The sequence below is a fragment of the Cyprinodon tularosa genome, unplaced genomic scaffold (assembly GCF_016077235.1).
Source record: "Cyprinodon tularosa strain WSP-4 unplaced genomic scaffold, ASM1607723v1 ctg952, whole genome shotgun sequence".
Lineage (NCBI taxonomy): Eukaryota > Metazoa > Chordata > Actinopteri > Cyprinodontiformes > Cyprinodontidae > Cyprinodon > Cyprinodon tularosa.
Window position 1 is genome coordinate 194104 of NW_024039732.1, and position 13722 is coordinate 207825.

Here is a 13722-nt window from a genome sequence, read left to right on the forward strand (position 1 = left end):
GGATGAGTTCACTTATCATCTGAAAACCTCTAAACGTACCACAGCTTGAGAAAATGTTGACCTTCTTCATTCACAATCAGACCTCTGTGAGTTCGGTTCCTATCGGACTGATCGGTGTGTTTGGAAACCTGTTATCTACTTTCCTCCTCCATGTGGAGTTCCCCAGGGCTCAATCCTGGACCCACTCCTGATTTCCCTCTGTCTGCTTCCTTTAGGTTCTACTTTTAATAAACTTAGTCTTATTTTCTACATTGCTGCTGTTTTCCAGATGTGTCAAAGTTTCAGTTCATTTCCCTGCTCTGCTCTCCCCTTGCTGACAAACTCAGATGATATCAGAGTCTGGAGGCCTTCAAATGTTTTATGTTTGGCTGTAATTCTACAGCTAGCTCTCTTTGCTTCCTCCTTGATGCTCTTCAGTCTTATCTTAAAATATTTGTTTTAAATCTGGGGATGATTTTATACTCTGGTTTTAGACTCCAGCCCTGACTTGGAGAGACTAGTCCAAGCAACCAGTTTTAAATGTCGTAGTGACTCTATTTCGTGGTCAGTCAGGTCTCCTTTAATGACTCGAATGCTGCAGCTCCACTGTTAACCAGAGGCGGTAGATTTGAGTATTTCCCCTGGTTTATTCTTTCTCTGCCGAAGCCATGAAAATCTCCTGCTGATCTATGAATGCCTAAATAGACTTTAACACTCGGACCTGTGATCATCAGATCAGCTGTTCATGGTTGTTCCAAAGCCGATGTTTGAGCGTTAGAGCTGATCCGGCTTTTCCAGAACTCTGGACTGATTTCCCTGCAATTATTAGACAGACTTTTATTTTTTTTTATTGTCTGTTTTCCTGTTGGTGACTCGGAGTGACTTGTTGCTGATGTTTTTGTGGTTGATGTAAACCTCTGTTGTTTCTATATTAACCATTTGTTGTTTAACCTGCTTTAGACAAACATGAGAACTGACCTATCGCAGGTTTGACAGGAAACGACTGCAGCTTTGCCATCTTTCACTTTATCTCACATCTTTTTTTCTGTCTCTGCAGCCCACCCTACTATGAATGTGCCGGAGCTTGTAAAGATATTCGCTCTCAGTCTTGTGCTGTCATGCCCAATCAGATGCCAACACAGAAAGAGGAAAAGCCAGAGAGATGACAACCAGGTCATCCAATATAAACCCAAAGGTGAGTCTGAGTTCACATGCTTCAGGAGCAGGGATGTAACGATATTGACATTATCATCCTCTAGGCAGCATGAAACTAGGGCTGGGCAATTAATTTCATTTGCAATAAAATCGCAGTTTAGGAAAATGCAACTTTCAAACCGCAGAGATTCTCAATTCTTCAATAGGGATGTAACGATATTGACATTATCGTGCTATCGCGGTGGTAAACGTGTCTCGATATCGTCGTGGTTGGATTACAATAATAAAAGGACAGGTGTCCGTCAAAAAGCAAGAACATTAAACACAGTCCCGCGGAACAAATCATTGTTAACTACATAGACCATGATCCTTTGCGCTGCGTCGTCATACCAACCGTTCTTAAGCCAATAGGATTGCACACGGATTGAATGCTGTCCACACAAGCTCAAAGCAAGCTAGCATGGCCGACGGCGATAGTTGTAAGGATGAAAACAACAACCCTAAAGTTGAGATCGTGCCCGCCCCGCAGCTTTTAAGTCAGATGTCTGGAAACTTTTTGGTTTCGCCGTGTCAAAAAACGCAAAAGGAGAGAAGGTGGTGGAAAGACTGTGCAGGGCGGTATCCTATTCTGTCTTCATTAGCAAAGACCTACCTGTGTATACCCGCTACCTCGGTGCCCAGTGAAAGGGTATTTCCAACAGCAGGGGATATTGTAAATGCCCAGAGGTCTCTTCTTCTCCCTTGCAATGTAGATCTTTTGATCTTTCTAAAGAAAAACTAGAACATTAGCTAAAGGTGTCATGAAACGGGGACAGATGGACCCAGTATTCAAGGACACAATCACTGGGCAAGTTCAAAACAATTATTTAGTGAAAAACTAAACTAAAAGGGGAGCTGCTAGGATGTGTGGCACGTGGCAACTGTAGGCGGGGGGGGCAGGGCACCGCCCAATCTCAGACACTCTGTAGTGGGAGAAACACAGGTAAGTGACCACGATCATCTGACAGAAGATTATCTGAGTTGGTCACTTAGCTGGTTTAACAGTCCAGACCAACAATGTCCCCAAGTGCTGCAGTCCCAGAGGTCATGCTGGAAGCCGATCCTGGTCATGGATCCAGAACAGACAGGAACAGACAGAACAGGCAGGATCCAGATCAGGCAGGAACAGAACAGGTGGCAGAATCCAGACTTCCAGGCATCCACAGGCTCCCAGGAGGGTTCAGAGTCTGACTGGGACCAGAAGCATGACCAGGTGGTCACGCACAGGAGCAGACAGGATCAGGTGCTGATGAACAGGCTCAGTGGAAGAGGGTAGCCGAGACAGGACGTGGAACCAGAACTTGATGCAGGACTTTAAACTGGTCTCCTCCTTGGAGCCAGGCTTACTGGATAAAAACTGAACCTCCCCACATAATGAGCCAAAAACTCAGAGGACTCAGCGGGGGAGGAACAGTGGACGATCAGGAGACGAGACAAACACAAAAACCCTCTTTCCACTGGCTGCCAGGATCCAGGACATGAACCAAGGAACAAAACTAACAGACAGACTAACAGAAAGACAAGTAATGATCTGGCCCTGAATGCTCAGGCTGAACTGAATATAAACCAGAGGAAACAGGTGAGAGGAATAAATTATAATGAGGCAGGGAGGGGAAACGACAGGTGAAAGAGATCATCAATTAAGGAGGAGCAAACAGGCCAGATCACGACAAAAGGATAGTTCAGTGTTTTTCAGAAGGCTTTTTGCCAGACTGTTTCAGGATTTTTTTTCTTGAAATGCAGATCTTTTTATCTTTCTGATGAAAAAGTGAACGTAAGCTAACTGATAGGTCAGTGTTTTTTCAAAAGGCTTTTTGACTGACTATTTTATTTAAGTTTAAGTTATGTTCCTAAATACCAGTTTTAAAAGGCTGCTTTTACTTGCCTTGTGCATTTAAACCTGACTTAACTTAATATTTGTTTGCACTTAAAGGGAATTCCCTATTGTTTACAATTGTTCTGGTTGCTTCTTAAACATTGCACAGAAGAATCAACAGCATATTGATGTTGCTGACTACAGCTTGCACTTTAAAAGCACGATGTGATCAGCGTTTTATGTTGGAATGATCATAAACACAACAATAAATTGCCTGTTGAATGGCAAAAGCAGAAAAAATGTCAGTATTTTTTTGCTATTATCATCACAAACACTATCATGAGCTATTTAACCTCTTACACCCTAAGGGGGTATAAATAAATTTCTGCCTGACAAAAACACATAAAAGTAAATAACTTATAGCCTCACAGCTATTAGATTTAAGAAGAAACTTTTGGTACGTCTGTAAAGGTAAGATGTCATAGAATGGTTTTCTGGTGTCAGCACCATTGTAGCTTTGACCCTGCCTGAAATATTAGGGACAAAATACAAAATATTTTGCATTTTTTGAACCTCGCCAAAATTTTCTTTGAAATAAACATTGCAAAACACTACCAAAATATTATTTATAGCATAAAAAAGTAGTACAGACTTTCAAATCTAAATGTTGTGTAAAAATATACCAAATTTGGACTCAATCAGATGAATCATATTTATTTTAGAATGGTATTAGTGAGAAATTTCTTAGGCGGAGAGGCCATTTTGGCACATTTATCTATAAATGTCACCAAACTGTGCCAAATATGTTTTTTACATCAATACTGGGGGTTTGGTAACATTACGAGGTCATGTAGCAGCTGGACCCGCCGGTGGGTCCGTAGGGTTCAAGGGGTTAACAGTACCGTGAGCTTTTCCACAATATCGCAATAAATATCGTACCGTGAGGTCAATATCGAAATTGTACCGTGAGATTTTGATATCGTTACATCCTTTTCAGGAGTTGATGTGTATCTGGAGGAAGCTGTGTAGGATGTACTGCCTGTACCTGCAGCTAGGTGGGCTTAAAGGATTCGCACATCATGATTTGGTCCATCTTAAAGCGCTGTTTGAAATGCTCGTCACTCTGCCATACGTAGGTGATACGTTTCTACAGCATTTTGTTTAAAAGAGTGGATGAGTTCATCTAATCCTCCTTCTACAGTTAGACCTGCTGCATCTCTGGCTCCGCCTTCTTCCGTCAGTTTAGGCCAATATCTTTCAGTTTTTGAGGACTTTGTGAAATCTTAAGTATAATTCTATCAAAACATGCAGACAGATTGATTAAACGTTATCTAGCTGATTGTCACCGTCTTGGTTCTGTTTCTTTTGATTATTCAGTTTTACTTTGATCCGTGTTTTCTAGCTTTATTGGTTTAATTCCTATTTTGTTGTGTTTTCTGGATTTATTTGAGGTTTTCTTAGGTTTTTCTTGGTTACCCTCTCTTGCCCTCTTGCGTTGGTCTCCTTTTCCCTAGCTTCCTTCTAGAATCCTCTGCTCACAATCTGCTCCCTATCAGCTCATTGTATCATAAACGGGACAGATGGACCCAGTATTCACGGTGAGACAGCCAGTAGGAACGTTCAAAAAGTTTATTAACACAGACAAAAGAACACAGAAGCATGCTGCTGTGGATCTGCGGCCCGCAGCGGCTGCAGGACAATCTCAGATTCTCTGGTTGTGGGAGAAACACAGGTAAGAGAGAAACACAGCGCGCATCACCCAGAGCGTCCCCGGTGTTGCAGCCCCAGAGGTCTTGCAGGAAGCTGATCAGAGCAGCCAGACAGGGACAGTTCGTGAAACCTCGATGACCTCCGTACGCTCTGAGATTCCAATCCAAACAGGAACAGAGTGACCCGGGCTTCCAGGAATACTCAGAGCTCACAGGCCTGAAGCAGATGCAGTCTACAAGTGTGACCAGGCGGACACGCACACACAGACTGAGGGTAGCAGAGACGGGATGTTGAACCAGAACTTGATCCCGGAAACTTTAAACTGGTCTGCCCATTGGACCCAGGCTTACAGGAATAAAAACTGATCCTACCTGCGTTCCGAGGCAAAACCCTGAGGACACCGCAGGGGAGGAACAGTGGATGAGCAGGAGACGAGACACACTGGCCGCCAGGATCCAGGACATGAACCGTGGAGTTAACTGAAAACATTGAACAGACAGACTAACAGGAAACAAATAATGATCTGGCCCTGATCGCTCGGGCTGAACCGAATATAAGGAAAAGGAAACTGGTGAAAGAAATGAATGATAATTACAGCAGGGAGGGAAACGGCAGGTGAATGAAATAAACTATTAAGGTGGAGGAATCAGGCCAGATCATGACACATTAGTCCTGTCTTTGTTCAGTCTTCCCTGTGCAGTTCCTCAGGGCTGGTTACTCGTCTTTCCCTGACTCCTCGTGGTTTTACCAGATATCTCCATGGTTGTGGTTTGTTCTGTACTTTTATGTTGGATTTATGGATTCCTGCCTCAGTTGCCTCTGAGTAATTTAATCAAATGTACAAAAACTCACCTCTGCCTCTTCAGCGCTGCATTTGGGTCCTCAAAACCTCAACTCAACCTCACACGGATGCATCATCTCATTCACTCTGCGGGATTTGGTTGATCTGGATGAGCATGTACAGACAGTAGACGGTCACTTGCAATTTTCCTTTGCATATGTCATTGACTGTTCAGCAATTTCTCACACCAAGCAAGCATACAGCGACAGTGGAGAGGAAAAAATTCCCTCTTAATAGGAAGAAACCTCCAGCAGAACCAGGCTCAGTGTGAGCGGCCATCTGCTGAGGCCCACTGGGGTTCAAGGAGACAGAAGCAGACAGAAAAGGAACATAGAAGCTCGGATCTATAAACATCTATATTAGAAAAGCTATCGGTAATCCAGCTCCACAGATGGAAAGCAACAGTTTTCATTGTAAAGAGATGAAAGAGAGAACATCCAGAAATAAAACTCACTTGGCCCAGGTGTGTAAAGCAGAGACCCATCTAAAAGGCAGAGAATGTGTTCTCTCTATGAAAGGTTCCACCTACCAGCTCACCTCTCAGACGTCCTTCCTTCATGTCACGAGTTCTGCTTCTCCCTGAGCGTATCTGTAACTCCAGCCATCATCTCTCCAACCAGCCATCCCTGTTTCTGCTTTGGCCTTCACTTAAAACAGCTCTACTTGGCCAGACTTTTGCTGAGTTTCAAGTTTTAGAAGATCAATCTGCACGCCGTCTCCCACTTCTCGCTTCTCCCACAGCTGGGCATCACCGGTGCACTATCCTCCGATAGAATCACTCTGAGCTCAAGTTCCGCTTTCCAGCCGACAGAATGCTGCACTGAGCAACCCTGGTGTAAACATTTGCAGAGCTCCAGTGTCTACTTCTCAGTGGCTTTTTTAATTATCATTTTAACTGTTATTACACTTAATTATTATTTTAGCTTAATTTAGCAGGAAATCAAGCTTTCCATTTACAATGGACCTTCTTTGCTTGGATCCCTGGCCTAGCGTCTTTCTGCATCAGGATGGCATATTCTCCCTGTGCATGCGTGGACTCTAGGGACTCTGACTACTAGCTTAATTGGTGATTGTACGTTTCTGTGTTGACTTGCAACTGATAGACGACCTGTCAGAGAAAGGTACCATGGCCTTATGACCCTGACAGACACATTATAGAAGTTTCATGGTAGTTGATAGAAACATAAAGATTTTAACATAGATTTGTAAAAATGTTTGGGTGATTTTTTTATTTACTGACTTGGAAGAGAATGGCCTTGAACTCATCCAAATGGACACCAGTTCATGAACCAAAACACCAGTACTGGTAGAGGTTGTACCCTCTTGAAGTGCCTTATTTAGCAGTGTTTCAATAAAGGACACTCTCAGTGTTAGCCAGTAGTGTCTTAGGCCTGGCATACACTGTACGATTTATTTCAATCGTTGCATGGAGCTCACACCGACCGACAAAACCCTGTGGTTTTGTCGGTCGGTGTGAATTTTGTAGTCATAAAAATAATTTCCCATATTTACTTACTATAAAAGTTTTCAATCAGTCTGTTTTACTTTCAAGACCACACAATTTCCCTGTGTGAGAGTGTTTTTAGACAAGACGTACCTTCTTCCCAGGCAGGGCCCAGGCAGAACAGGGCTGATTACCGTGCAATAATGAACTGTATGATGAACTGTTCTCTCTTTGCAAAGATTAAAATAAAGGGCCGACTGAGTGAAATCCATCCATCTCTGTTTATTTAACTGGAGTAAATAGTTGAATACTTTTTTCCCACAACAGTTAACAGCTCACAATGTTTGTTCTCACGCTGTGCGACCCGACGCTCTGATGCGATCTACCTGCTCACTCTGTACGTCTAAAAACCAGGTGGGACTCAGCTCCGCAGTGAGATGGCGCTACTCGGACTCGTCTATCTGGAAGCCAAACGACTAAAAGAGCAACATGAAGCTCACTAGAGTGAAACGCGCTGCCTTGGATATTTGGGCAATTTTCTGCTGAAAGTCCTAAAAAGAAAAGGAGACGACGTATTTGGACAAAGACATGGCTGAGCAAACATGGCTACTACGGTCTGACAATGTTATAGAAAGAACTCCATTTCACTCATTGCACCCCCGCCATGCTGCTGGGTTTTCCTCTGAGAGGAAGAAGAAGAAGACGAATCCTTGTTTGTCCACTGAGCGATTTGCCTATGCCCACCTACGATGGCCTACTGAATTTCAGACATGTTTGATTTTCTCCTGACCTTACAATTCCTGATGGGGAGGTGGTCGTTAGAGGCTGATCGCCCCTCGTTACCTCCTGTACAGCTACACCACGCACCATCATGCTGAAAGTCGGCCCCATCGAAAAATTCTCACATGACTGGAGAATCGGCCCCGAAAAAGGGCCAAAAAGTCGTACATAGTACACCCCGCTTAAAAAGTTTTCCATCATGTTTAACCAGTAGAGCTGGTACTTTTCAAATGTAACAGAGCGCTTTTTTTCTCTCTGCCCAGGCCTGATCTGCCCGGTGGAAATCATGTTCCTGGTCGACAGTACAGAGAACACAAAATCTGTGCTGTTTGAGCAACAGAAGGAGTTCATCCGGAGCTTCAGCACCAAGCTAGTGCAGCTTCACGCTACAGGCTGGCGTATTCGCCTGCGCCTGGCTGCTTTGCAGTATAGTAGCAACGTCTCAGTAGAGCACAACTTCAGAGACTGGCAGGACCTGGATGTCTTCCAGAGTAGGGTTGGCTTGATGAGTTATATTGGCCATGGCTCCTACTCCGCCTATGCCATCACCAATGCCACCAATGTGTTTAAGCAAGAGACATCCTCCAACAGCCTCCGGGTGGCGCTGCTGATGACGGACGGAAGCGACCACCCACGCAGCCCCAGCGCCGTGGCGGCGGCTGCAGAGGCCAAACAGCACAACATCAGAGTGTTCACCATCCTGCTGTCTGGACCGCCCAAACCAAGCGCCATGGGAACAAGGCTGCGATCCATCGCCAGCGCCCCCCCACAGCAGCATATGTTCAGCCTCAGTGACAGCCAGCTCCACCAAAAGCTCCTGGGAGAAATAGTGAGTAATTATGCTGTGGGAGTGGAGAGGATTTTATTTTAACTTTTAAATGGTTTGAATGTTTTGTGACAAATTCTTTTCTTCGTGCAGAATACGATTGTGACCTCTGGGGTGAGTAACCTTAGCTCAAATTTTTTTTGTCGGTCTCTGCATCTGTTTTATTGCATAACCACCTTCATGAGAGAGATCAAAGAGTTCATGTTGGCCTATGTAACATATTCTCATTCAATATTATATTAACCCATTTCTTTATTTCAGTGCCCGCAGCCAAAGGATTGCATGTGTGAGAAAGGAGAGAAGGGTCGCCCTGGAAGTCCAGTAAGTAGTGGGCATTTTTAAAGGTGAAGAAATAATAAAATTAACATTAATAAATTCTACTTTTATTTAATACTTTTAATGGGTGTTGTTTCTATTACAACAACAAAAAAATAAAACAGCAAGTCAGTAAACAGGAAATGACATCAGTTAGTTTGAATAAGATGATGAACTGATGACTGAATGAGGAAAGCAAATCTATGTTCCTAATGTGACAGTGTGGGGTCCTCACTATGCCCCCGGCCAGTGTTGGGAAAGTTCTATTTCTACGTGAACTAGTTCAAAGTTCAGTTCACACATTTTAGAATGAACTAGTTCAGTTCATAGTTCATAATTCATAATTTTGAATTAAAGTTCACAGTTCCAAAAAATGAACTAGTTCATAGTTCTTTTTTTTTCTTCATATATTGCTCAATTACACCATAGCCTACTGTAGAACCACAGACAGCAATTATTTTATCAGTTGTAACACTGAAACTGTGCGTCAGATTTCATCTTCATATCCAGTTTTGAATCCTTATCCAACCAGGGTTTCCATTAGCATTGAGGGGACAGATTTCCCCATTGTTGCTTTAACGCTTTGTTGCTGTCCATTCACTTCACACTAGTAGCAGCTGCAGCTTTCACCCCTACAGTATATTCTCAAAAACATCAGGAAAAATGTGCTGCTTGAATGGTCTTTTTTATGAGGAATTATTAAAAGAAAAATAGGAAAGTAGTCTTTAAGGTGCAAATGTTTTTTTTTTTATTTTAATAATTTTTTCCATTTGAAATTCCATTTCAATACATACTAAAAAGGAATCCTGGAAAATTATACCAGGCAGGTTTAACAAACAAGTTACATGGATAGTAAAACCCTCAAGAACAGGGGTCTTCTATGTTTTCCAGACCAAGGACCCCCAAACTGATGGCGAGATGGAGCGGGGACCCCCTAACTATATATATTGTATGAAATTGTGTCCTATAGTCACTCTATTACAGATGGAGTAATGTAAAGAAATTAATTTCTCCCTGGGATTATTAAAGTTTTTCTGATTCTGATTCCTGGTTGATGGGACAGGTGTTGTGAAGGAAACGGTGCCCAGCTTGAAAGAGCTCCTGTGTGTCTCTGAATATGAGCATTGATGACTGAAAGACATCTTCTGCCTCCATTTATCTGTTTACTGCAGTCTGTTGATTTCATGTTAATGAGTATTTAAAGACATTTCAATTAGTGGGGAAAAAAATTGCAGGGGGGAATATAAAAATATCAACTAACCATGCAGACCCTCATGCAGTACCTCCGTGGACCCCCTAGGGGTCGCGGATCCCCTGTTGAAGATCTCCGCTCAAGAACATTTTACTAACACAAACTGAGGGACCAGGCTGAGGTAGGAATTTAAGGTTACTGAAGTGCGGATTTTTTTACTGAAAGCCGGCGGGCAAACTTGTTGCTATCATCCTCACCGACCACCTGGTCATAAACCTGTTTTAAGTGATCATACTGCTACTTTGTCGCCTCCACGGTCGCCTCCATGCTGCATTTTGTTTTGATGACGCACGCGGCTGTAGGCTACGACACTGGTAGCTGGTGTTGCCAGATTGGGTGTTTTCCCCGCTACATATTAAGGCCTGTTTACGGTGTGATTTAGCCGGGGTTTCGCCTGGAGGGCTCTATAGAAATCTGGCAACCTATTGAACGGAGCTGAACTGAGAGAGCGTGCCGTTCACAGACACCAGAATGAACGAGTTCACAATATCGTTCATCAGGCAGTAATACAGTACGTTCAGTTCACGTTCGCCCAAAATATGAACGAGTTCATGAACTTTCGTTCAATGAACGCGTTCAGGCACAACACTGCCCCCGGCTGATGATGCTTCTTAGCTAACTGGCTGACGGGTCACTGCCCAGTCATGTGCAGGAGTCTGGGGATCCAATCCCGCCTGGGCCCTCTGTTGTCTACCTTACCACTCTAATGTGTGCAGGAAGTGAAGAAGCCAATCAGGTTGATATCCAACGTGGAGAAGAGGAAGCATGGAAATAATAGGGCCCCTAATAAGAATCCGTGGGGCACACCTGCAGAGGCAGGAAACATCCATCCATTTCTGTCCCAGCCAGCGTGGTGAGGGGTGCTGGTGCCTATCTCCTGTCTACTGGCGAGAGACAGGGTCCACCCTGGACGGGTCCCCACAGAGGCAAACCAAGCAACCATTCACATTGATGTGCCATATGCCATGATCAGACTTTTTGGACACTGGGAACCAGTGTCCAGATTTCATCTTGACATGATGATGTGGAATCAGCTGTGGAATCTCTGCAGCCCCCTCGCTTTTCAGCCAAGGCCTTCACAGGACCTCCCACAGAGGTGTGACTTTGCCAGCCCCCCACCCCCTGTGCGGACAGATCAAAATCGCAGAGAAAACCAGATTCTCTCTTTGCCTCCTCTCCCTCACCCATGAAGCTGGGCTTCGGCCTGGACCTCCACTGTGGTGGAGAACCAAGGCCCAAGGGGACCCAAATCTCCAGAATCACCAAGGACGGGTCATTGTGGTAACCTTTCAGAACCAAAATACTACAAGACAGACCTTTTGCAACACAATTCTCTTGAGTTTAAGAACTTATAGAGCCAGACTGAAGAGAAGGACTGCCCTGTCTTTATGAATGACTGAGATAAAGAGGACCCCTGATGTGAGACTGAGACAAGGAACCCCTGGTTGTTGCTGCCCTGACTGCTGAGCTGCAGCTGGATGAAACTCAAGACCTCTAATGGACATGGAAAGAAAGGTTGATGATTAGGGACAATACTGATGAGTAAAGTCAAGCTAACAGGATGGACTGCATGCTACGCTATGCTACAGAAGTATGTGTTGAGCTGTTGCTGAAGCTTGAACAAGCTTTACTCACTAACAGTGTTAGTGCCAGAATTGACAAGATTGAAATATGTGTAGTACCACTAGTTGCCTCTAGGTGGCAATAGCGATCTTTGTTGTAGGTAATTTCTGAGTTGGAAGGTCTGGCACGTCAGGCACGTTCAGGAAGCAAGCCAGCGGGTGTTTGATGTGACGGAGCTTCACCTTTTCTGACCGCAGTTTTAGGTCTAAGGAATTAAGAACATGGATATCAGTTAAAAGAGTTAGTTTATAAGCATTTTTCATTTTTTGTACCGTTTTATTTTGCATTTTTTGGAGAAAATAAATCTTTTGAGTTTGAAACCAGAAACGCGAGTTGGAACGTGACTTCGTCAGACAACGTGGCTTCACAATAGTCAGAAAAGAGCTCCAAATGGATTAAGAAACCCAGTGGATTTCCTGAAGAGTGGATTCAGTCATCTACAAGCAAGTATTGACCTCAAGTTTGGATCTCCGTTCGAAGGAACAAGTAAGAAATGCGTCTGGATTTGCAAAAGGAGTTAGCCACACTCAGCTAAATTTGCATATTAGTGCTGTAAGCTAATGCTTGTTCTGAGGAATTTGGAAAGCTCTCGTAAGGAAAATTACCACATATGACGATTATTGGAATTGTGCTTGTGGAAAAGAGGGATATTTGAAGATTCAAAATGCATGAACAAAGTGATGCTGTTGTGCGTTCTAAGAGGACAGTAAGGCTGACTTCTAAAGGCATGGAACAAAAGCTTAGCATGACATTGGCTGAAAGGAAATCCAAGTTTGCACATCTCTGTCGAATAATGAAGGATATGGATGCTCTAATGGAAGATGTAAATAATGCTGGTACAGTTTCCCAGAAACTATCAACAGAGTTTACAGAGGTGTACGTGCAATTTTGCAGTCTGAATGATACAGCAAAAGAATGTATGTCGGAAGAGGATTTGATCAAAGACCAGAAAAGCTGGTATGAATCTAGAACCAAACATCTTAATGGTTTTGTGGAGGATGTTGAGGGATGGTTAAAAGCAGCTGCTGAGCAGGCTAAAGAAGAGAAGACAGTATGATGATGAAGTAAGCCCTGCAGATAGTGCTTCGATGGTCAGTTTTCCACACAAGTTGGGGGCATCTCTCCATAACAGAGCAGCTTCAGTTGTGTCTTCAACTGCTTCTGCCACAAGATATAAGTACGAGGCTGAAAGAGCAGCTTTGATTGCACAGGCTAGCGCATTGAAACAAAAACAAGAAATTGACAGAGAATTGGCTCTACTACAAGCAAAGAAAGAGAAACTGGAATTGCAGACAGCTATTAATGCAGCGAATGCTAAAATTCAAGTGCTTGGTTTGCATGAGTCTGATATGCAAGAGCAGGAACAAGTGAGGCCTCCTGAGGTGAGAAATCTGCGTGCTGAATTTGCATATCCTGAAGATGAAGGTGAGGAAGATGATGTCGCTTTTCCTATACAGCGACCAGAAAGGCAGCCTCCTCAGCCAAGGCAACAATACTATGTGAGTAGAAGGCAAAACACACACAGCAATGTTTCATCTTCCTCACACTCACGCGCCGACAGTGGTGCTCATGTTGGTGAACGACAACGTGACAACATGCAGATTAGAAACCTGCTTGAGGTTATGAAGCATCAGAACGATATCACTGAGCTGCTTGTGAAACAGCAAAGGTTGTCATGCTTACCATCAGTGGACATTCCTGTTTTTAGTGGTGACCCAACTGAATACAGATTTTTCACTAAAGCTTTTGAACATGGAATTGAGGACAGAACCTCCAGTAGTAAAGATCGTTTATACTTTCTGGAGCAGTACACAAGCGGTCAACCTAAAGTGCTTGTGCGAAGTTGCCAGCACATGCATCCTGAATTTGGGTACAAAGAGGCCAAAAGGCTATTGCAACAGCATTATGGCAACGAATACACCATTGCTATGGCGTATGTGGA

General features: G+C 43.7%; 1 protein-coding gene across 2 annotated transcripts in view; it reads left to right on the plus strand.

Annotated features, from left to right (window-relative positions):
- col28a1a (collagen, type XXVIII, alpha 1a) overlaps window positions 1-13722 on the plus strand; it is an 89333-nt gene that overhangs the window by 5142 nt on the left and 70469 nt on the right. Inside the window, exons 2-5 of one of the 2 annotated variants that reach the window (XM_038275320.1) lie at window positions 1035-1174; window positions 8028-8593; window positions 8684-8704; window positions 8852-8911. In XM_038275320.1, the coding sequence (XP_038131248.1) occupies window positions 1048-1174; window positions 8028-8593; window positions 8684-8704; window positions 8852-8911 (774 nt within the window). In that variant the 5' untranslated portion in view covers window positions 1035-1047. The remainder of the gene's footprint in view (window positions 1-1034; window positions 1175-8027; window positions 8594-8683; window positions 8705-8851; window positions 8912-13722) is intronic. The other variant, XM_038275319.1, reaches the window with a different exon arrangement.